The 24,638-nt window shown below is 51.1% G+C and overlaps 1 protein-coding gene across 3 annotated transcripts in view; it reads right to left on the bottom strand.

Moving 5' to 3' along the window:
- CCDC9B (coiled-coil domain containing 9B) overlaps window positions 1–24,638 on the bottom strand; it is a 36,983-nt gene that overhangs the window by 10,859 nt on the left and 1,486 nt on the right. For 2 of the 3 annotated variants that reach the window (XM_086472335.1, XM_086472336.1), the window contains exons 2-6: window positions 20,614–20,727; window positions 18,910–19,014; window positions 18,101–18,163; window positions 17,543–17,707; window positions 8,340–8,489 (exon numbers count right to left, since the gene is read on the bottom strand). In XM_086472335.1, the coding sequence (XP_086328461.1) occupies window positions 8,340–8,489; window positions 17,543–17,707; window positions 18,101–18,163; window positions 18,910–19,014; window positions 20,614–20,727 (597 nt within the window). The remainder of the gene's footprint in view (window positions 1–8,339; window positions 8,490–17,542; window positions 17,708–18,100; window positions 18,164–18,909; window positions 19,015–20,613; window positions 20,728–24,638) is intronic. The other variant, XM_086472337.1, reaches the window with a different exon arrangement.

Raw genomic sequence — 24,638 nt, 5'->3', positions numbered from 1 at the left:
CGCTGCAGCCCAGCGGGCCCCCTCACGCCCAGCGGAGCCGAGGCATCCCCAAATTCCCCTCCCTGCTGAACGGCTACGGGGCCAGGGAGTGTGCGGGGCCGAGATTATCATGCTGCCATTTCGCACTGCCAAGCAAAACTGAAACACAAAGAGGAAAGTCACAGCACAAACTGCCAGGTCAGCTGTTCGAGAAAGTGTCAGTGCAGTGAGGTCCAACCCAGGCTGGAAACAGGACATTTATTCCAGTCGTTTGCCAGCCCCAGGTTTAGCTCAGCATTATGGGGGTGGACGCAGGAAACTTGGGACACCAGCCTCAACACCTGCTGGCTCTGCCCAGCCTCCGAAGGCAACTCGTCCCCGCTGCAGCCTGATGCCCGGCAGGACCGTGCAGGGAGCGAACTGGGGGTGGTCTGCTTGGGGCTTGTCTGCACGTGCTAAACCTGAGGCAGGTGGGAAGTGTGACCAGAGAGCTGGTGCTCATGGACATTGCACTCAGTACAGGGGGAAGCTTGTGCAAACAGACCCTTGGAAATAATGAGGAAGACGTTAGCTATATTTTCCTAGGATTTCTCAGCAAAGATTGGGGAAAAAATGCAGAGAGGATGATGCTCAGAGAAGCCACCCCTCACCGTACATATCCTGGCCTGTTGCAAAACGAGCCAGGATATGGTGAAAGATAATATTGGATATTCATTTCAAAAGGTTGCTGCAAAAACTCATGTAACCAAAAATGCTCCCTCCGGGCTCAAAGTCAACTGCTCGTGCAGCCCCATTTGAAGAACCCGGTAGCGAGGGATCTGACAAGTCTCTGCAGCCCCAAACCGAGACTTTGCGTTTATAGAGAGATTAAAACAGCAGAGTCCTGGAAACTGCTTGTTTGAGGAGGCTGGCTGGGGAGCAAGGTGCAGACGGATGTTTAGCCTGTAAAGCAGCTGTAAAAGAGTTTCTAAACCTCACCATTTTAGAAAGAGTACAAAGGAGCCAGCTGCTGCAGAAGAGCTGGAGCCCCCCCGTCCCTGGGGGAAACCTTGTGCGGGAGGAGAGACAAGAGAGAAGGAGCACGGATTGCCTTGGACACGCCACAGGCAGCTCAGAATTGTCGGGGAAACTGAGGCACGGAGCTGCATGGGTGTGCTTATTGTTTCACCCAAGTCTGCATATTTCTCATGCAAGCTCATGCAAAGAATGATTCGGTTTGGACCCTTTACAATGCCTGATTGTGTCCCCAAAGACGGGAACCGGAAAGCCAGAGCATCCGCACAGCCGGAGCAGCGAGCCAGGGTGTGCGTAAGCTGCGGGGGGAGCAGCGTGCCTCTGCCTGCCCGCAGCCCAGCACAGCTTGACTTCAGCCCCATCTCTGCCAAGGAGCAGCGAAGGACGAGCCGGCGTCCAGGAAATGTGCTGGGCCGGCCTGGCCGAGGGACCGCGCCGCCGTGACACAGGAGAAGACGCGGCTCCTGCGTGGCCGGCCAGGGCCAGGGCCCGGCGGCTGGCCCGTTTGGGGCACGAGGGCTTCGGCACACACCGCAAATCGCTCTGTCACAGGGACACTGCACAACGCTCCATCCTTTTACACCCCTCACTCAAAGCCAGGCTGCCTTTTTCCTTAGTCTGCTTCTAATTTTGCTTCTCAAAGGGCACTACGGAAAATACCGAGGACCAAAAAAATCTGGTTCTTTTCTCGCAGGAAAGCAGGTCTGAACTGCGCAGTTCGGGGAACAAGGTTAGCTTTGCTTTTGCGCTGGCTCAGGAGCAGACTTTTGCATTTGCTCCGTGCTGCCCCAGAGCTGCTGTTAGCCTGTTATGACACACCCAGGCCATGGGGAAGCAAAACATGTTTTTCGCCTCCTTCCTCCTCTCCGCCCCCAAAATTATGAAATATGACAATGACATTATCATCTCATAGTTTAACTGTTCCTGCACAGCAGGGGAAGAGATGTGAGGAGGGAACAAAATCCTGAAGTATTCAGAGATTATGTTTGTTTATCCTGAGATTTATGCAAGGATTTCTCAATTTCTCAGCCACAGAACGGTCCGGGATGGGACAGAGCCTGCTCCTAAAAGGATATGGCCCTGGGATCCCAAATGCTTCCTGATGCCGGGTTTCTCTGACCTCCCGACGCACACATACCCAGCTAACACTAACGTGCAGCGGTGACAATGCTGATGCCATTATCCAGCCATGCTAAGCACTGTTTTGTACTAACCAAACCGAAAGGTCTGACAGGCTTCGATGTCTCTGGGCTACTTCACTGTCTTCTTATTTCAAAAACAAGTACCGACAGACGTGTTAAATCACCCTTTTGGTACCCACTTCTCCAGGCACGTGTCAGCACCAGAACTGGCATCTATTCTGCAGGAGGAGAGTTTTGTAAGAGCTTAGAGCTGTGTTTCCAGTGCTTGGATCCCCCACTGGGCAGGATTTATGAAACTAGTACATGAGAGGGTATTTTTTTCTAACTCTTTTGAAAAATCTGCCTACTGATTGTGCTGCCTGAAGGGAGCTAAAGACTTTTCAGCCACCCTTTCTGCCTGTCTTCCCCTCCCATCTGCAATGTAAATCAAGTGTTTCTCCCGCCACAGGTTTGGTTCCTCTCCTACGCTAGCACAGGAGTCAGACTCATCTGTGTAAATCCCTGAAAGCAGCTTTTCTGTCTCTTGATTACAGTCATTTCTGATATACCATCCTGGGAAACTCTGTTAATAAAAGGACAATTTAAAAGCCCTGAAGCCCCATCAACTGTCCATTTAAAAGATGACCTGTAACCTTCTAATTAACCATTGTGCTCCCCTGGTCCTGGGCTGAGAGCTCGCAGCTCTCATGTATTAACGATCCTGAAACACTGCCAGAGCATGGAGCGGCTTTTTAGGAAAACGGGTGCTAAAGATTAGGCATTATCCTTGGCCCTGCTTGTGGGGAGAGCCCTGAAACAGATTTAGGGGCAGCCAGCCAGAGATGGGAAGAAAGGTCCCAGACGTGGCACCCCCAAGCCAGCAGCAGCACTGGAGGCCGTGAAGCTGCAGCAGCAGAGCGGTGTGCTCAGGCTAACTCCTTCTGCAAGGAGACGGGGTAATTTGGTGCCCCCAGCCCTCTGTGCTAACACAGAGTGAAAGAGTCTTCCACTGGGTAGAAAAAAACAAGCTTCAAGATTGCAGGGTAGTGTAAGGCACTGGGGCTGTTTCAGAAAAGAAAATCATGAGAACAGCTTTTTTTTCCTTTTTTTTCCTTGCGTTTCCTCTTGGCAGCCTCTGCCACAGCTGTGCGCTGCCGGCTGCGACGCGGTCTGCGACTGACAATGTGGTGCTAGCTAGAAGCACCAAGGCCAGCAAGAATGGGAGTCTTTTCTTCTTCTTCTTTTTATTGAATTTCATCATGAACAAAAGTAGAGAAAAATGTGGGATGGCGAGGATGTCCATCAAATGTTTAATAGGATAAAATTGGCAAGTGCAGAGAAGAGGAGCCGAATTTGGCAGTGGCCAGGCTATGGGATGTCACTGAAGGGGGAGTGAGGGACATGATCCTCCCCCCCAGGCACCACAGGCCTCTGTGGGAGGGAGGACACAAACAACCCAGAATGAGTAGGGAACCAGGTGGGGCATGAGGTGAAAAACCCCAATGGATGGACCGTGCTGGGGTAATAAGGGAGGCTGGAAGCCAGTCCTTGAACTGGGGGTCTCAGCTCAGGCCCTAACACACTGCTGCTCGGGTGGCAACACTGCTGCCCTGTCAGGCTCTCCCAGTAGCTGATCAGCTTGGGGATGAAAATGAAGTTTCTCTTTTGGATTAACCACTAATTAAAGGATAGAACAGAAAAGTGGCAAGAAAATGCCAGTTTCCATGGTAGAAGATTAGCAGGGGTGTGCCACGGGAACATGCGCTGCTCAACATGCTCATAAATGGTCTGGAAAAGGAGCTGAATAGAGAGATGACAGTTTGCTGATGATACTAAATCATTCAGGGCAAAGAATGTAATTTGCCAGGAAAGAGCTGCAAAAGATCTCTTGACATTGAATGCCTGCATCATGAAATTGCGGATGAAATTCAATATCAATAATACAAAATAACTCACACGGAGAAAAATGCCCCTTCTTATATACACACACGGAGTAATGAAGCCTGAACTGTGATTAACACTCCGGAACGAAATTTTGGTGTTATTGTGACTAGTTCTCTGAAAATGTTAGCTCAATTATTTAGAAAAAAAGCAAAGAAAATGCAAAGTTGTTAGGAGAAGAATAGAGAACAAGCCAGAAACATTGTTATGTCACTGAGTACATCCAAGAGCCTGCAGCTTGAATATCATGTACCGTTCTGGCCTCCTCATATTAAAAGCATAAACAAAGGCACAAACAAAGGCAATGAGAGTGATCAAAAATATAGAACTACTTCCTCACCACACGTGTCTAAATAGGGTCAGTCTCTTAAGCCTGCTGAAGAGATGGCTGATGGAGCTGTGAAACGAGTCGATAAAATCATTTGTGCTCCAGGAAAGTGAACAGGGGATGATCTAGGCACTGCTTCCCGTGACGCAGAAACAGCAAATGGAGTTGTCATCCCTTCCAACCCAAACCATTCTGTGAGCCTATGACCAGGTAACACGTCTGAAGAAAAAGAAGGGGTGCGTGTTTCAGCACCGCACGTCACGTTGCAGCTGCTGGCTGGAGACGTTGTGGGGGATAAAGTTTAGATGGACTCAAAAAAAAGATTAGAATTCAGGCAAGAAAAAGCCTGTCTAGGAGACAATGCTGTTCTTGGCAGAGGGGGCCCCTAACTTGGGGGTGGTGAGTGCAGGAGGGGAGGGGTGTCTGCAGGCTGCTGCTCTTGCCCTGCCGCCGCGCTGCTGGCTGCTGCTGCAAACCCTCAGTGCAAACACTGCTGCACCAACACGCCTGTTAGTGCACGGCCCACACCGGGCGGGTCCCAGCTCTGCAGCAGCGCTGGGGTGGCTCTGGGTTGCAGAGCCCACCAGAGCAGGTTTCCTTCTTTACCAGCTGGTTCCCTGTTTTCCTGAAGGGACGCAGCCCTGAGCCACTCAGCACTGCTCAGGGCTTGTTGGCCCCGCAGCTGGAATGGCAGAGGCATGCTTTGACCCTGTTCACGTGGAGGGAGCTGCAGCCCAGGGCTGACAGGGTTTGTGGATGCTGTGCTGGTGGGATTGGGCTTCCACGTCCAAAATGGATGGCTGCATTCACCGTCCCTGGGACACACGCGGAGCTCTGCAGGCCACAGTTATTTAGTAGAGGTTTTATACATTCTGGTATTACTAACTGATCCGCTCTCTGCGCTGCAGTCTTGCGGTGCCTCTTGGAGAAACACATCTCTCCGAGGCAGAGCATGTGAGGCAGACTTGCCTGGTTTCAATTTTGCAAGCACTATCACTACCAGAAAAGGGAAGTACTTGTTTAAAACACTAATCCTTCACGCAGCTTAGGAGCAGCTGAAGTGACAGGGTGGGCCAGACCAAACCTCGCTAGACTCAACCAGCCCGAGCCGGCACGGTGTGTGAGACGCCAGCGTGACCTGACACTTCAGGCCCCATCTGCTTCTGTCACTGATCCCGGGAAAGGGCTGACCAAGTGCAGATGGAAGAAAGCAGCTCACAGAGGCAACCATGAAATCCAACCATTTAACCCCCTTACAGCCACATCCCTCTGTCACGTTGTGCCTGAGTGCTCAGAGCTGGTTTTTTGCCCTGGCTGTTGTAGCTGTTGTCTGAAGTTACACAATCCAAGCAGCAATATGAAGATACCTTTTAACTAGGGATGGAACAGGGCCTGATCAGTCTAGGGAGATCACCAGGAACAAGGAAATCTCCTGAGCTCAGCTGGACTCTGAAACATATCCAGCTGGTAACATGTATTAGAAACTAGAGTTTCAAACTGTTTTATATCTTTTTCTAAATTATAAGAGGAATCCAAAGAACAACAACAAATACTCCCACAAAAGCCCATTTTCAAAATAAGCTCATTAACACGCTCTTCTGGCCCCTCCATTTCCCGTCCCGGGAGCTGTGCTCCGTGCCAACCCGTGTGCTGGCTCCCTGCTTCCTGCGCCGTCTGGGAGAGCACGAGGTCCCTGAAAGCACCCTGCCTTCCAGGGAGCAGGAAGCTCCCATTTTGCTCTCTGTGAGCTTCCAAGAGGCATGGGGAGGTATGCCTCCAAGCTCAGGGACAGAAAGCAGGGGACAATTTTTCTGCGCCAGCAAGAAGCATGATGCTATCGCTAGATGGGTCTTACCAGCTACGTTAATCCAAGACTGCTGTTGAGCCAGGCTCTCCATCCAGCCAGAAGACCAGGTGATCAAGCAAAACTAAGCTTTCTTTTCACTCTTGCCGAGGGCATACACTGCTCCTCGGCAGGTTTATTTGATAGCTAGAGTCATATGAAGCCTCGGTGCCTTTCCTGTGCTCCTGACAGAGATCCTTCTCTTGGTCAGCCAAGACGTGAAGGCACCAAATGGCTCTGCACGATCCATGGACATCAGCACCAGGCTCTGCCCCAGCACTGAGCAGGCCTCCCTCACAGCCCGCTGTTGCTAGAAGAGCCTGAGCTTCAGTCCTGCCCTCTGCCAACTGAGCCACCGCGTTTGGATTCAGGGAAAGAAAAGGGAAGACTTTAAATGAACTTTGGTATCTGAGGAGGAGCAGCATGGAGTTGCCTGCACTCCTGGGGATTATCAGGATTACCTTCTAGTCCAAGCTGTGTGAAGGAGCCCACTCTGGCAACGTACCATTGGGGAAGGGAGGGCTGACAGAGTTCTGTGAGCTCCTTGCACTGCTCTATGGAGGGACCTGCATTCATTGGGAATGAATTTAAATGAATGAGCTTCAATGAATGGTAGCACAGTGGGAGCTGAAAGTAGCAGGAGCAAGACCCAAGACCCCAACCTCTGCTGAGTCACCCAAACCAAACCTGCCTGGCATTAGGGACTTTACACCCTCCTTGCCAGTCTCCAATTCAAAGCATCAGCTCTTCAGAGCTTCGTGTAAAAGGTGTAGGCAGATACGGCTTTAAGCCAGCGCAGCTGTAGGCCTGCTCTCATACACACTCTGAATCTAACTGCTCTGGGGCCAGTGTGAGCAAGGCATCGCCAAACCACCTACGTGGATCCACAGCCTCAAATTTCATGTTCCATGACGAGAGCGTATGAGAGATTACCCTTCCCGGGGCTGTCTGTACACTTAAAATAGGGCTCAGGTTCTGAGGCCAAAATCTATGCACTCCTCCTGCGGCTCTCTCCTAGCAGAGTCCCTGCTTGATGATCTTAGAGATAAGCATTGAAACAAGCCCAGCAAGAGCAGAAGTGGAGACACTTGCCCTGCACATCACAGAATTACATCTGATGGCCTCAAGAGCAGCTACAGCACAGGCATGGTCAGGCCACTCTCATGTCTAGGTGTATTTGTGATGCCTGGACTGAAATGGGTGACATCTGCCATGAGAACGTCTGGCAAAGGGGCAGTTGCTAGTGGCTCGATCAGGCAGCCTATCTGAGGTTTATGGCGTTCTAAAAACCTGCTTGGTAGCCATGAGAAAGGAGCACATGGGTTTTCAGAGGCTGGGTAAACTCTGGGGAGGAGGAGAAGCCAGAGATTAACAGGGGCAGTTAGCAGATGGTTGGCTACTGTCCCAGAGTGGGTGCTGCATAGGTCTCCCAGAGTTCCTGGGTGTGTTTGGCAGCTACACTGAGTGTTGTTTTCCTTCCTAGTCTTTGCTGACCCTGCTTGCTGCAGGCATTTGTACTTATCTGTGCAAACTCTCAAATAGGAAAATATCACATGCCTCCGTGTGTGTAGAGGAAGGTATTTGCAAAGAAGTATTTGAAATATGTTTCAAAGATTAACAAAGTTCAGGCAGCTCACCCACTAGGCTATGGCCAGGCACAGCAGGACGTGCATTTAGAAGGAGGTATTGCCCAGCTCTGTTAACTTTTAAGTCATGCAGGGAGTCAAGAGGACAGCGCTCCCGACTCAGTCTGCTGTATGGCCCCAAAAAGAAGTTGGTGAGAAAGAGGAGGTGAGATTCATGCCCCATATCTGTCAGTGCTTTCATCGAGCCTCCAAACGCAGCATCTGACATTTCTTATGGTCCCAGTACGTTTAAGAGCCTGCTAGCTCTAGCTAGAATCACAGAGAAGGGAAAGGATTGTAGCCTTTCCTCTCTCACAGCGATGGAAGGCAGAGAGTTTAATGGTGATAAGGCCCACACCAATACCCAGTCTCTCCCAGCATCCTGCTGCTGGGCCAGCTCCTAATCTGTCTCCATGGCCCTTCTCATGCCAGCAGAACGAGTGGATGCCACTGGTACGTTGCCGGCCAGTCATTCACAATGCACTTACTTTTTCCTTGTTATCCATGGTGATGGCAATCTGCATCCTTCTCCCCCGGCGGAAAGCCACCAAATGGTCTGTCTCCTCTTCGCTCAGGTCTGGCACTCTGCCTGGGCCGGGGAAGCAGTCGGCGCGTTTCTCGCTGACGATCCGCTTGCCCTGGAAAGGACAGGATGAGTTAACGAGGATGAGTTAACGACATCTCCATCAGCCCTGTGCAGTGCCCGTCCCAGGAGAGTGGCCGTCCCCAAACTGCAAAGGGTTTTGGTCTGGCAGAACAGAAACATGAGCCAGATACACAGTCAGGCTTCTGGGTTTAGAAAGCTGCAACCCGAATTTAAACGATCAGTCACACCACATGGGCCTGCTTAACAGAGCACCACTCAGGTAGGGTGGGATTTACCCTGCCCAGGTGCTCTGCAGCATGAACTCTGACTGACTTTTTTATTTCAGGGAGGCAAGCCACCTTGCGTTTGTGTCTTGGAAACGAATGTGAAGTTGTCCTCTCACCAAACAACGTCCCAATAAAATGTGAGGCTACACTGGAGCAGAAGCCCAGAGGGTAAAAGAGAGGGGAAACAGTGGTGTTCTCTCCAACCTTGAGCACAAAGCAGTTACTACCCTGAGGCATATTAACACTCGATAATTTATCATCTTCATAGTCATTGTGCATTCATATTTCTGGAATGATTTATTCAGCATTGGAATAGTTTAGAAAACTGATATATAAACTCCTTGAACAAGGGCAGTTTACCCCTTTCAGATATTATTTCCAGCTGTCTGTATCAGTTCATGACTTTACTGCATGGATTTACATCTGGTTCTTATTTTGTTAATTATTTTTGTTGCTGGCTGAGCTCCTGCCAGTGCCCTCAGCCATCACTTCCACAAAATGAGCACATCTTTTGTACAAAAATACATACTTTTTCTCATTTAAAAGTATCATCTTTCAGTTCTATCATGTGCCTTTTTATTTTTGCCTTACAAGGAAATGAAAGACTTAGTAAGTCATGTCCATCTTTATCTCTGATCTTTTCATTTTCTCTTCATCTCGATGATTCCTCTGCTGAACTTTACCGGGGATGAGCAAACCTCAGAAGCCTCCCTCTCTAAAGGATGATATGTTTTCCTCTGTTTTTCTCCTTGGACTTGCACACATACTGGAGCCTTGATTTCATTTGAGCTCAAAATCTCCAAGTAAACTTCAGTGAAACTTGGGAACTCTTTGTTGCTATAAACTTGCTTTCAAAACCAAACAGCACACACTCACCTCTGCGTTGTATGGAAGTGTTGCAAGCACCAGTGAATTTGCCACGACACACAATACCAAGATGCCTTGCATTAGCCTCATCTTCACTTGGCTCTGCCAGAAGTGCAGATGTCAGCATGGAGGGAGCCTTGCTGCAGACAGCCTCCGTCAGCAAGACCTTTTTTATTGCCTGTCCAGTCATCCAGCTTCCCAACACATGATAAATGTTTTAGGAGGTACTAGAGTATTTCCAGCCTCAGACCTTCAGGCTCTTGTTTATTCTTCTTTCACATCTGTGTGATTCTGCTGTCCCAGCAGAGACCGTTCTTGAGTTAGTCTGCTGCATGAGAGAGGAGGAGTGGGTCCCTGCGCTGCCGTTGGTTCTGCCTGCCAGAGCCCTGTGGACATGGTGGGAGCCGTTTCATACATCCCTTCGAGTGTGTGCAGCTCTGGTTTGGGGTTTCAGCTGCAGCTCCCAACAAGTTTCGCTGCCCTTAGTGGGAGCCTTGCTATTTCTGCTTTTCTTGAAATAAGTGAAGCCGTATGTTGCATTCAAAGCAAGGATCTGCTGCCAAGCTGTTCTAGTACTTTCCGTGTGGTTCTCTGTGTTTGTGTCAATGCAGCCTCCTACTTTGCTGACAAGGGCCAACACCCGTGAGCCATCCCTGGAGATGTCGAAATCTTTCTCCTGAGTGTAAAATCTGATATGTCAAGAGAATAGGCAACCCTTTAAATATGGAGTACAACTGTCTTGGCATCTACCATGGCCAGACATTTAGGTGTACTTTTACCTGCAGCCAGGATATATGTCCTACCTGTAAACTCTGTGAGCTGTTTTAAAGGTTTTAGTCTATGTAACTGCCTTGAGAAGGGTACGATTTTATCAGAGACCAGGCAGAGCCAGAAAGTTCAAACCAGAAGCTAAACTGCTCTGAAATCCTAGCTTTGCTGCCCCTCCACAAACAGGGCATGCCATACTGTCCCTAATTACACATCCCACTGCAGTCACCACGTCACCAGTGCCTGCATTGCCGCAGCTCAGTGAGCGACTGCCTGATTCCTGAAGTCAGAACTGGTTGAAGATGTGAAGGCCAATGGCAGCCTTGGCAGCGGTGACCAGAAGACAGTGGATTTTAGGAGCCTGCGAGCAGTAAGGAAGGCAAGTAGCAGGCTAGAGACCACGGGCTTCAGGAGAGCAGAGGTTGAGCTGTTCAGGGAGCTGGCAGGCAGGATCCTGCAGGAAGCTGTCTTGAAGGGGAAAGGAGCCCAGGAGACCTGATTGATTTTCATGGACAAGGCACATGAACCTAAGCAAGGACTTCCTGTTGTACAGGAAAATGAGCAGGCATGGAAAGAGGCCAGCTTGGCTGAGCAGGTTGCTCCTGATGGAACCTAAATGCAAAAAGGGTGAGTGTGGGAGGTGGAAAGGGACAGGCTCTCCAGAGAGATTATGGGAGCAGGACCTGGGCACGCAGGGATGGAGTTAGGAAAGCCAAAGCTCACCTGGAGTTCAAACAAGTGAGAGATGCGAAGGTCAGCAAGAAGGACTTCTGTAGATACATTAGGAGCAAAGAAAGTCGAAGCAAGCTGTTGGCCTGCTGCTGAATGGGGTGGGCAACTCAGTGATCCAGGGCACGGAAAAGGTGGGTTACTCTGTGCCTTCTTTGCCTTGGTCTTTTACTGGCAAGGTCTGCTGTCTACCTCCCAAGTCCCTAACCTAGTCGCAGAGTCAGAGAAATGCTTTGCTCCCTCAGCATGCTGGAAGACTGAGTTATGGACCAAAGAGGGGACCTAATGGTGGTATTCCTCCATCTGGAAAGGCGTTAGGAAGAGAACAGAGCCTGACTCCTCTTGGAGGTACACAGCAAAAGGGCAAGAGGCCAGGGACACAACCTGCCACAAGGCGAAGTTATCAAGGGAAAAAGGTCACAGTGGTGGTAGACAAACACTTGAAAACAGGTGCCCAAAGAGGCTGGGAAATCTCCATCACGGAGAGTTTCAGAATTTGGTTGGACTCAGGCCTGAGCAACCTGAGATCACTTTGAAGATAACTTTTTAGTGGGGGATCAGACTAGATGACCTCCAGAGGTCCCATCCCACCTCCGGTACTTCATGATTCTATTATTGTGTCCAAGTCTGCAGCCTGCTTCAACTGTGCAGTAAAACTTGTTTAGGTTTTACATCCGTGTACGCGTGTACATGCACACATGCATGTGTGCAGGTGTGTGCAAGTACAGAATTTAATACACAAGTGTGAATTCAGTAGTTTTGCCTGTTTTCTGCAGCCCTGGCTTTTATACAACCAGAACTAGGTAGTACAAACCAGAATTCAGGATCAGTCAGCCATGAAGCTCACGAGCACTTAGGTCTTGGCTTTTAAGTGGCACTTGCTTCTGACTGACTGAATCACATTGTGTCCAAGGGTAAGATATTTCCATTGCCAATACAAACACGGGATGTTTGAAAATGAAAATAATATTTCAAATCCTCTTTATGTTCTATGATTCATATATTTTATTCCTAAATTTCACTGAAACTGGAGACTGGAGCTAGAACGGTCAGCATAGGATTCCTGCTTGCAGTCGAAGAAACCAATGTGGTTTTTCTTTATGTCAGTGCAAATCAGTATTAATGAACGTGGGTGGAAGAAAAATTAATGTTTTTAACAAACTATCTTGGTCTTGTATTTCAGACCACAGAGCTGGGCTGGATAATTTGAAGCTGCAAATCTCTCCTGCCACCCCCTCTGGGTTCATGGGGCAATGTCTGCAGCCACAAGAGTATCCTCTGGTCTCATGCATGTTGGCAGTTATGCTGAGGTGATCTAGTAGCTCAGAAATACAGTGCTAACACGGTCATTTTAGGAAGCTACTGTGTATCAGCCCTAACGGGCCATGTGGCCTTGTGATAAACACAGGAAAATGCAGTTTTATTTAACTCTTCATTAAAGACTGTGTGAATGGACACCTCTTACACAGTAGCTTGCACAGTTAAGGTAACTGAATCATGTGTCTTCCAGATACATGAACAAACAGCCCCCATTGTGATGAAAATGCAGTGAAAACTGAAATCTTGTCAGCCACTCTGAAAACCTGAGCCTTCCTGTTTGAACTTTCTCCCCCAGCTAGAAAGGCTGAAGTGATAAGGATCATTGTGCATGCTCCACAGTTCCCCTTTGTAAGGAAAACTAAACTCTTTCTTATGCATGAAAGACACTGAAGACAAGTGCTAAGCAGTTTTTTGGGGCCCCCTACACATCATGGGTCTGTGACTTAACACCAGAAAAGTCAGTGGAGTCGCAACAGGGAAAAAGACAGCCTCCCTCTGTTGGAATTAGTGTATACAAGACTGCACCTCTCTCCTTTCCTCACACCAGCCTCTCCTCTTCTAAAAACCTGTTCCTCCATCACGTCTTTTGGGGAGGAGGGCTCTGTAAAGCAATCTGGGCAATTGCCCAAAGCAATCTGTAAAGCAATTTTCTACGGAAGAATCTCTTTCTTTTCCCCAGCATCTGCCTCCCTGGAAGCAGCCCTCCCGCCGAGGAGGCTGCCTGCTGCCACCGAGGAACTCCGCAGACCAAGCAAGGCCCCAAGGACGGGGTTCTCCCACCGTGAGAGCAAAGCTCTTGGGAGTCACGGGAATGACTCAAGTGAGACCCTCCTGCGCGGGGCCCAGTCCCGCATGACTGTAACACATTTGCAGAAGAGCTGAGATCTGCTGACAGGCTCTGAAGGCGCTGGACACGTCACACCTTGCAGAATAGGCTCTTAACTGCTTGCTGTCCCGTCTCCCTGCTCTATTTGTAGCATGATTCAGAGGCTAAAAATATGGTGTGGCTTTGCTTTGGAACCACTGAATTGCTCGAGCCTCTTAGATACTTTGGTGCTGAAGCTGTACATTGCTTTGTTCTTCAATGGTTACTATTCCCAGGAAATATCTTTGCTCCAAGAATAATCCTGAGTTTCCTGAGACACTCAAGGCAACACATCTTCCCTCCTTTAAGCCCTGAGCAGTAATCCGAGGCTGTACTGCTGAGGCTGGTTAATGAACTGGAGAGCCGGGCTTGCTCTGCCCTAGACAGAGCGCTGCTACCAGGTGTTAAGCATTCCAGTCAATTTTTTTTTAATTAAGCAAGTAAGGCCAGTGGTGGCTTAGGAAGGTAATAGCAAGCCATTAATCCATAACTTGTACATCAAACATTAATTCTAGCTTAAGTCAACAGCTGCTCCCCAGAGCTCTTCAGTGTTTAGGTGGTGACGGCCGGTCCTTTAGACCAATCACAGGGTCACAAATAACTTTCGCCAGGGAGGCCCAGCACTGGGCGGGTGTGTTTGAGGATGACTTCACCGCCTGCAGTCCGAGAAAGTCCTTCCTGAGGAGGGACGTGGGCCCTGAGTGAAGCGACTGCAAAGCTGCAACCCGAAAACCTGAAAGCCACGCAGAGGACCTCGTACCCAAACACGGTGGGCAGGACGGGAGCCTCCAAACTGGGATTAGAGGGAGTGGCCCCTCCCTTGGGCCATGAGATGTCAGAAGCCTGGTGCCTCGGCAAAGCCATTAGACCTGCAGCAGATGGCGAGGGAGGCCGGGAGGCTGACCGAGGGAATATCTGTTTGGCAGGTCTCCTCTGCGGGAGCCAGACAGAGCCAGGCTGGGAGGCCACCCGCTCTTCTAGGGGATGCCCTCTCTCCCTCCCTGCCTCGCTCCCCGTGTTGCTTCTGGCCAAGATGTGACGCCTGAAGGCACGTTCTGCTTAATGTGCCGACGTGCCTTTTGCTTATTATTGTAACAATATGAGGGATTTCCTAGATTGCTTGACCCACAGTCCCAGTCCTCGGTGCACTAGCTCCCGAAGCAAGGGATGCCGATGAGGAAAGCACCCATGCAGAGCCAACGGGAACAGAGAGCAGGGCCCAAACAGCCAGCAGTGCCTGGCAGAGCCACCTCTTCCCCTCCACAGGGCCTGTCCTGGCTCACTCCCTGCCTGCAGGAGATTTGAGACTCTGGCAGTAGCTGTTAGCTGCAGTCAGGCAAAACCACTCTGCTTCCCTCATAGCAGTTCACTGAGAAAGTGTCAATTGAGAAGTGCCCGTCTTACGTCTGAAGCGTGCCCCAGATTGCAAAGGCAGTGTTAAAAACACCCACCTGAGGAGTGTCAGGAAAGAGAACGCGGGGAACAAAGGAAAGCCCTGGACTTCCATCCAGTTTATGCAATTTTGCAGCTGCCTTTCCTTCGGGGCTTCTCGCTTTACAGCGAACCGTGACATTTAGGATGGAATGTGAACGGTTTTCTGCGCAGCCCAGCTACCCTGTTGCTTGAACCTTGCCATGGTCACAGGAAGGAGGGTGATGGCCCGTTTAGTTATCCCATTATCACCAAGCAAGTCTCTCCAGGGACACCTGCTGAAGCATTGCCCACTGGGATGCTGAAGCGAGTTCTCTACCCTCTTTTAATCTTCAGCAGTCTAGAGGAAGCCTTAGCAGGGCAGCAGCAACAAATAAGCTTGTACTTCATGTGATACCAGATACAGTTTTGTCCGAAATCCTAGTAATTTTTCCCTCTCACCCATTACCGCCCCATGCTCTTCCTACTCATCCCTTTGGAGAACTGTATTTAAAGTAACTACAGGAAGGTTCTGGACTGATGCCACTGGAACAATCACCAATAAATCAGTTTTCCTCTGTCATCAAGTCAGGCTGCTGGGTTGTGCTTTACACCAACACTCAGGAGACCCTGGGGGCTTCTAAGGCCTGTGAAAGGTGCTTAATACAAGCAACTTCACATACACCACACAGCAGGGGACTCGGGGGGAGTTTCCACAGAGGTCTGCGTTTCCGGCAGAGAAATCTCAGAGGTTGATTAACTGGCCATGCTGAGAATCACTGGCACAGAGCTTAAGGCAGCAGTGTGATTAGCTGCCGGGGCTTTGTGCTAGTGCAAATGCCCATCTAGGACTTGAATTCTGAGCTATAGATCATGGAAACGGCTGGAGGGGACACAGCCTGTCTGCGAGAGCCACTCACTCTGCAAATGCGCTTGCTTCAAATATAAGCCCCCCATGCAGAGCTACATAGCCACGAGAAACCTTGGAGGAGACTCCCAAGTATTGCTTTGGTAAAGTTCAGTCAGGAATGAGGGTGATTAGATTTCTGTGTATGTTGTAAGAAAAACAGAATTTTCCCCTTACATCAGGAGGTGGCTTGGTTGTGCCGGAACGAGATTTCATTTGAAGAGGATGTTCGCACTACCAGTAATCTATCTGGAACAAAGGCACTGAGTGGCCTCAGTCCCTTTCTCCTGAAAAATCATACTGAAAGGTGCATTATTCCCTAAATGATTCGGGTCCTTCAAGGTAACATGTAATGACTCTATAATGGCACAGTGATTGTGGCCTATTTCTTCATGGAAAGAAAGGGTAACCAGGTCACGGAGAAACAGAAATGAAAGGGCATTCGAGGCACAAAAATCAGAAAAACATTTCCAAGCTGCCTCAGAGGGAGAAATGGCTCTCTGCCTTTTGTTTACGGCCAAGGTTTTCAGCACTCCTACCCCTATGTACCGGGTAGAGGAAGGGCGGGGTTTCACTTCAATACCCTGAGGAATGTCTTTGGCTTGGACCAAACTTCAAAAAAGCCCACTCTCATTTTGTGGGCCAAGCGTGACGCTGTGCCTAAAAGGGGACCCACGAGAGCGCCATTTGCTGCCACTGTTTCCTTTTCCCAGCGCCACTGTGACAGAGACAGGGGCTGAGCTCGTCCGCCCCAATGTCTCAGCAAGGCACAGGGGCAGCTGAGGCTTTCTGTCTCCTTCACATCGGCCTGGTCAGCACAAAGGGGCTGCGCTCAGCCGGGTGTGGTGTCTCCTCTTGTCTCACTGGTGTCATCAATGAACAGGTAAAAGTGCCTCTTGTATTCTTTTGGAACATATCCAACAGCAAGAAATATCACTTGCAGCAATAATCTTCCTCCAGAGACTCACTAACTCGAGAGTTTCCCTGTACAGGTGCATCTGTGCACACGGATACTACATTTTTCCAGAGAAGGTGGCACTTCTGGTCCTTGTTCCTATTTATCTCAGAACTCCCTAACTCCGGTGCGAACAAGATCGGTCCCCTGAGATACACTCCAAGTGAAGAAAATAAGAGTGTGAAGCTCATACAGGCACGTACTTCCTTGGACGTGCTGCCAATACTAACTGCCAAAGTCTCATTAAACCCTTCTTGGCAAATAAGTCCCGACATGCCGAAGCTGCCATTAGGACCATCGCATCTGATGCGCAGGCTCCACGAGGGACGGAGTAGTGCTCAGGAGGGGACGTTTTGGGATTTAAAAAATGAAGTAGCATTTTCAATTACTTTTGCCTTTTCGCACAATTTTTAATTAAGTCTGCAAATACTGGGTCACTCTTTCTGCCCATCACACTGGCAGCTGCCATGGATACTCGTGTCACATTTTTCTTCTGCATTTAGGACTTTCTGGACACAGTAACAGGGAGAAATGATGCTGGTTTTACCACCGACCATCACTGGCTCCCTGGGAATAGCTGGGGAGTAATGCAGCTAAACCTGTCCGAGCTCCCACTTACTTCCATCCCCTTTCCAGGCACAGCAACACAGTTTAACAAACCCACCAGTGGCCCAGGAAGGCAATGAGGTGACTGGTCTCCCAGAAAGGGTAGTGGCTACACACGGCTGGCTGGAGCCGCTGGGAGGTTTAGCAAGGCCTGGGGGCCGATTCCTGCGAATCAGACACCGGGAGGAAAGTGCGTGGCAGCTCGAGATGAAGACTGAGGCTGTGCTGAAGGACTGAGAAATGAGAGAAAAGGAGCGGGAAGGGAACTGTGCCCTTCAGAGCTGAGACACCGGGGGACATGCAGAGCAGAAAGCTCAAGCGAGAGGCAGAGCAGAAGCCCCTTTGTAAATCAAGAGGTTGCAGTGTAAAGAGAATCCTCTCCCCCGCTCACCTTGGCCTTGTTGTCCATGGTAACAGCCAGCTGCATCCTCTTCCCCATCCTGAATGTGAACATATGATCTGCTTCCTCCTCCTCCTCCTCTTCCTCACTGCCAAGGCCGAACCCAGGGCTTGTAGGACAGGGGCTCCCCCATTTCTCGCTCACCACCCTTTTGTCCTGGAAAACAAATCCCTTCCGTTAGCAAACCCAGGCCCCTCGGCTCACCACTGCGACTCCCTTCCCCAAACACACCTGCACGTGAGCAGGGAGGCCAGCTGCAGAACAGGCAGGCCGTGCCCCGAGGAAGCTTTCTGTGTCCGGCATGGTGCCGCGACATTCCTAAGGAACAAGGGGCTCGTTGTCTGCTCAGCAGCAAAACCCACAATTACAGCGGGTCTGGGAAATCCTTTTCACTTACAAATCTGACATTTCAGACTAAAATGCCAGTTATAGGACACAAATGTCATCCTCATCTCTTTCTGCAGCACTCTCAGTTAGATTGGGAAAGCCTAAGTCCTGATGGGGATGGCCTTGGAGGCCAAGTGGATGGCTCCTGAGGGCGGTGCTCACCATCGAGAGGGCTGGGCTATCTTGTCCATAGTGTTCAGTCTGGGTAATTGCATCTTTCAGGTCCTGTATGAGAGAAAAACGTGTGCAACAGCGCACCTCCGGAGAAAAGCAAGGGCCGGGGTGTGGTTGGGAAGTGAGCGATGCAGTAGCCTGGATCAAACAACCCAGGAGCGCTGACTGCACGGACGGAGGGTGGGCTGGCTCAGCGAGCTGCACGTGAGCTCTGGCAGAGGACTTCACCCAGGGGTTAAAGCAGGACTGGCCAGGTGGTTTCCCAAGCCCCACACTGCCAGGAGGGGTGGACAGGGCTGGTCGGACACAGTTTCGGTCTGGTTAGGAAGGAAGTCTGGCCCTTGCAGCCTTTGCCCCAGTTGTTGGAAGCCCCACGGCTACTTGCTCTGCTCGCTCACGAAGCCTAAGGAGACCACGACGCTGCCCAGCCCACAGGCATTCTCAAAGGCATCCCTGATGCCTCCAGTGACACCCGGACACCTGACACTGTCTGCCTACGTATTTGCAGCGGTGTTGACACCTGGGACCCATCCAGGGCCAAGTTGCCTGTTCACACATTCATTCATTTGCCTCTTAATTCTGCGTGCTTGGGTATAGGCGCCTGGGCACGGCTGGGAATTTATGTGCATCAGCTGAAACCGCTCTAGCACACATCTCTGCAGTTTTCACATCCTTTTGCAAGGGCTTAGGAGCTCCGTCCTACGTTGCTGTGGAGGCCATCTCTTTCAGAAATGCCACTTCGCTGAGGTAGGGCTGAAGCGAGAGCTGGCCTGTGGTGAAGGAGAGGCAGCACTTACGTTGTGAGCTTTGGTGATGGTAATAGTGAGTCCATCCTGCTTGGGCCTCCTGGAGGTAACAGCCATTCCCTCCTGCTCAGCTCGCTTTTTGTCCTCTTCTATTTCCTGAAACGCATACATATCCTTATCATCAGCCTGTACCTGGATGTCTACAGACGTTGACCATCTTCCTGTTTACGATTTCTCCTAAATGGACCTACCTCTGCCTCTAAGAGGGAGTGGACCAACTTGTGTCCCGTTTGTGTGCCCTTGGAAGGGGTCACAGGCAGCTGTGACCTGCATTACCTGTCCCTGTGCCACAGGCATCTTAGTAAATGTTGGTGACTCAGGGCACCCGCTGTGGTCTCAGTACACGCAATGGGAAGCAAGCGCAGAGTACAGGGGTCCCTTCCCAACAGGAGGGGAAGATGATCAGTCTGAGGTTTGGCAAAGATTGGGTATAGGACCTGTGGAGAGGCTGGAAGACACAGCAGGCCTGCAGAAAGGGAGGGCTGTGCACAGGAGCCATGGTCCCTGTGCCAGTCTGGGATGAGGGCTTCATTCGTGGCCAAGGGAAGGTGGCTGAGATCTGGCTGTCTACTAGGCAGCATCTTCCTGCAGTGAAGTGGTGGTGGCAGGTGAGTAGCATTTCACACGGGAGTGAGAGTTCCTCTCCCCCAGCTGCTTGTGGCATTCAATCTTTCCGCTATGTACCATTCTTTGTTGCCACCAGAAAAGGTCCAAAATGGCTCCTATGGTATCAAAGGAAATGTCTCCTAAGCAAGGCCCAGCCTAGAGCACCACTCAGTCTCTCACCTCTGGATCCAAGACACAAACCATGCTCTGGGTTTTCAGGTTTTCAGCACGGCTCTTTGTCAAACCCGAGACTGCCCAGCCAGCCAGCAAACATTCAAGAGCCCCTAAAGCCAAGTGGCCTTGGCAGGAGAACATCCCAGACAAGGATGGACCAAGGAGGACCCTTCTGCCAGGAGTACCCTCATGCTGTCCTACTCTGTACTGTCTGCATAACAAATCCACAGAGAGAGCTCCAGGTTACCACAGTGTTACCCAAACCAGCTCTTATGAGCCAGGCTGGATATCTCCTGCAGGCCGCTGGGTAGACTCTCTTGGCCAAGGCAGGACCAAAAAACCATGGGGTGTAGCTGGAGTACTTCTAATTCAGAGGGTAAGGCTGCAGTAACCAGCAGGCTTCTAAAGCCTTGCTTTGCCTTCATCTTCCTTTTTTTTTTTTTTTTCCCAGAATCTGTTTTGGACACCTCTGTGCTCCACCTAGGACCAGCCAAGGAAGAGCTTCAACCCTCACCACTGCCCTGGTAGGGAAGAAAAACCTATCAAATGTCTTGAGTGTGCAACTTCCTATGATCCAAGAGGACAAAAGGACATGAGGCACTGGGAAGGACAGATGGGGGAAAAAGTCAGGGGAATATGAGGTGAAGGGGTGGGAAAGGTGTGATGCAGAGAGAGGAAGCTGGTAGGGGGAGAGGAGATGCTGCAGCAGCGAGGCAAGCAGCAGCGAGCCTGCTATCCAGGGCAGCTCAGGAGCTGTAGCTAAAGCCACCGCTCTGCCCACCTGCTCCCAATGCTCTCCCATGTGAAAATGGTACCTACATAACCAAGTCACTCTGAGCTGCTGACCATTTTCATGACACTGCGAGCTGACAACTCCAAAGCGGAGATGGGGAAGGTAAGAACCCGCAGACTTACCTGGTATCTTCGTATGAGCGCCTCATTCTTTTTCCGCAAAGCCAAGATTTTCTTGTCGAGTTCAACATCTTTCTGCTCTTTCTTCCTTAACACTGCATCATCCACAGCAGCATCCTGAAAACAGAAGGAGCAAAGCTCTTAGTCATCACACCAACAGGACAAAACCTGCTCCTTCTGTTTGGACAGGGTGGGAAGTAGAAGAGTCTTTCCCCACCGTTTCTCCTCCATTAAAAAGAATACTCTACATTGTAAATTGTCTTTTTCCTGACAGAACTGAGCTTTTATTTTCACACAATTTTTGTTCAGCAGTGATGCAGGTAAAGCAAAAAGCTGGTGTCCCACTTTGATGGCTGTCAGTAGGCTCCAGAGTTAACACACTGCTTAGCTGCATGCAGTAAAGGACGCCTCTCCCTACTGTTGGTTCAGGTGTTCTCAGGCACATCAGTTCCCCCCCCCATTTACATTCAGAGAGGACTTGGTTACCACGAGGGACAAGTGGGATTTTTTAAACTCTATGACAGCCGCGTCTAGCGAAAGTTAACGCTGATGGGTACCAACCCACCGCAGCAAGCTGATCCATACTGTCTAGACTCTGCCTGGTGTTTGCATGAAGAGCAAGGTGGCAAGGCTGAGATCTCCAAGGCACTGCAGGTTTATTTTTAAACAGCATTTTTGCGCTCTCCTTATCAGCATGGCATCCGCATACTCCAGAGATCGCATATTCCCTCTCCTTCGCTCACATGGAGAGCTGGGTGAGACGAAGTGTGATTGAGGAGGGGAGGAAAGGAACCCCAAATCTCTGAGCAGGCACCGCACACCTGGATACCCATTTTGCTGACATCGCACCTCTGACCACCAACAGGCTCCCCCCAGCCCGACGCCTTTGCCGCCTGACCCTGTGCAGTAAATCTGCCGCAGGAGCGCTGCAGCAAATCCAGCTGCCGTGCACGATGCACATTGCTCACGGTGTCGGGGAAGTTTGGAGGAATTGAGAAGCGAATGGAATGAAAATGCCACCCATCTCACTGCAACCAGATGTTGCTCCTGCGGGTGACTCTCAGGGTGTCCCCATGAAGCCGAAACAGCCAGCGCGTGGCGGACAGGGGTATTGATGGTCCCCAAGAGCTGGCAAAGAGGTTCACGTGGGCCAACGTCCTCTGGGGCCAGCATGGCCTCCCTGCGGCTCTGGCCCTGCACGCGACCATCCTGGCCCCATCCCCACCCTGGACCTGTGGAGGCCTCTGGGGCCGGTATCAGACCTCGCTCCAGGGCACCTCAGCCCCGCGGCCATACCCTGGGGGCAGGGAGGGGAACCTGCCCAGCGGAGAGCTGTGCCCCACCTCCAACCCCCGCCTCGGAAACCTTCCCAGCCCAGCCCGGTGCTAACCTGACGGCTGCTACAAGCCTGGTCCCAAAACCACCTCAGTTGCACAGGTATAGTGGGCATACTGGGCATACTGGGCATAACTGGTGAGGTTTCGGTAGTGGTGGGGTAGGCGGTGGGGTGCCCTGTGAGGGAGCAGGCCACGGACTGCCCCCAGCTGGTTGCAGCCGGTTCCAGCCAGCTCCTCCACAGGCCTCCCGCCAAAACTCAGCCAATCAGGGGAGTCCATGCGGCCTCTGAGCCAATCAGGGGAGCCCATGGGGCCCCCGAGCCACGCAAGGAGGGAGGGGCCTCCGCCCCTCAGGGGAGGCAATGGCGCCTCTGTGGAGGCGCATTTAAGAGGAATGGGGGACCCAGGCCAGAGCGGGAGGAGGTCAAGAAGAAAAAGGCCCTGCTGGGAGGAGGAGGAGAGAGACCCGCCTCTCTCTGGGGATGCTGGGGACACTGGAGGGGCTGCTGCTGGCGGGGGAGCCACCAGGCGCAGATGCCATCGCTGGAGCCAGCCTCCCCTTGCTGAAGGGACAGAGTGCCCCGTGCTGAGGGGGACGGAGAACAAAAAACCGAGGGTGAGCAGTGCTGGGAGGGAGCAGGGGTGTTTCTCCTAAGGGTGGGTTTGGTTTGGTTTTTCTTTAAAATCAGAATCAGTTGTTAATAGATTGTTAATTGGCAAATAAAATTGTTTAAAATTCCCTGGAACAGTAAAGTGGTTTTGTTCGCAAGGCATGATCAAGGCATGTTTTATGCCGATCCCTGTTGGCTTCCCATCAAATTCCTCATAAAACCACCAAGACCCTCAAGACAACCATCAGTGTCCCCGTATTCCCAGGGGTGAATTCCACCAACGAGTATTTCTGCTGCCCTCGCTGCTTCTGCCTGTGCCCAGCCCAAGGGCAAAAGCCCCAGCAGCATCCTCTGCTGCAGGCTCTGTAGCGTTCAAGGCTGGGAAGAGCTTCTGCACAGGCAAGAGGGGTTTTTCCTTCATTAATCATGACATAGCAGGTGTGACCTCCTTCAGGCAAGGGTACGTCAGGGGCCAGCCATGGCAGCTGGGGACACGGGATCTGGGTCTGACACGCGCCGTGCTCTGGGTGCCTTCGTGCCAGCGGTGAGTCAGGCAGCCCGGCTCCCCAGGGTCCTGCCTCGAGCGGTAGCCAGCGGGCTTGCAAGGCCCCTCTCCTGGGAGGGGAGGGTTTCTTCTGGAGACCTCAGTTGCTTTTTGCCTGGTCCTAATTAGGTCACCAGAGGAAACGCTGGAGCAGCGGAGGTCCGGAGGAGGGGATGGAGCCCTTCTTACACTGAGCAAACCTGCAGCGAGAAACTCAAGGCTTGAAGGCAAAGAGTAAAACCACAGATGCTGTAGCCCAGGGGAGGGAAAGCCTTTGACTCTGCTCCATGTTCCCAGCTACACGTGTGAATTCCATCCAGTGACGTACAGGGGCTCCAGCCTCCTGAAGATGCATGTGTTTACAGCGGGTCAAAGCATGGAACGAGGCAGAATTAAGGCGCTGGGAACCTGACTCTTGCTTTTTCACGCGTGATATAGCATTTCAGCAAGATGGTGAAATATCCCGCCCATTTGAAAGCACGAGATTTTAGGTGAGCTACAGGAATTATCTCCTTAATATGGGAAGGCTTTCAGCTACCTGGGAGATGGAGACCAAGGAAGAATGTGGGCACGTTTCATCAGCTGGCCCTTCAGAAAATAATTCTAGGTGGTGTGTGGGAATTCAGCCAGTGGTTAGCACCACTGCTCTTCCAAAAGTGTCTCAGGCCTCCCGGGAACCAAGGCTGCAAATCATCCTCTGTGTGCATGGCCAGCGCTCACCTTCAAAGGAAGGGATCCAGCTGCTGAATCACCGCACGTCCCTGCAATGCTAGGCCTTCCTTTCCAGGGCTTTACATGAAAAAACCCCAAAGCTAACCCCATTTCAGCTTTAATCAAGCAAATCTGTGCTTGATCTGCAAAGAACAGGGCCACGGATGGCGGGGAGAAGCCCGTGTACGTAATGTTCTTTGGAGAAAAGGGACTAAGGGTTGAAAATGTGATACCGCCAAAGAGGAGGTGGGCTGAATGTCAGGAACCAGAGCGGGGAAAGGCGGGAGAACCGGTTTGCTAAAGCAGACCTCAGACCCTGCTCAAGCGCATCTTCACTCGTACCCCAGCGAGGGGCATTTTATCAGAGCTGATTTAACAGCCCTTGCCGGGGGCCGCTCTGCCAGGACACAGGCACGCATTTGTGCTCAGGTGGAACAACAGGGACATTTAAGCCGCCTGCACACATTCTCCTGCTGGACAATGGGATTTTGTCAAGGTCTGCGGGAGAACGAAACACACTTTTCCATTGCCATCAATCAACTGGGTACGCGACAGGTGAGGAGATTGTCTATGTGGGTGGATACACTTTCATGGCCATTTTGCAAGGCTGATTAAAGCCGAATTCAGTGTTTACCTGAACAGAAGCTATTCTGTGAGCACTAAATTGGCAGGTTCGCTGTTTGCCGAGCGATGGGGTGTTGGCTGCTCGAGGGTGGGATCAAAGCGGTGCATGCCCTCAAACACACCCCTTTCATCTTCAAATTCCTTTGAAGGAGGACTGACAGAGCTGCCGGCTCAGGAAGAATTTAAAAATTCCTGCAGAGA

The sequence above is a fragment of the Leptosomus discolor genome, chromosome 12 (assembly GCF_034619465.1).
Source record: "Leptosomus discolor isolate bLepDis1 chromosome 12, bLepDis1.hap2, whole genome shotgun sequence".
NCBI classification, from domain to species: Eukaryota; Metazoa; Chordata; class Aves; order Leptosomiformes; family Leptosomidae; genus Leptosomus; species Leptosomus discolor.
This window is presented reverse-complemented; position numbering and strand designations above follow the sequence as displayed.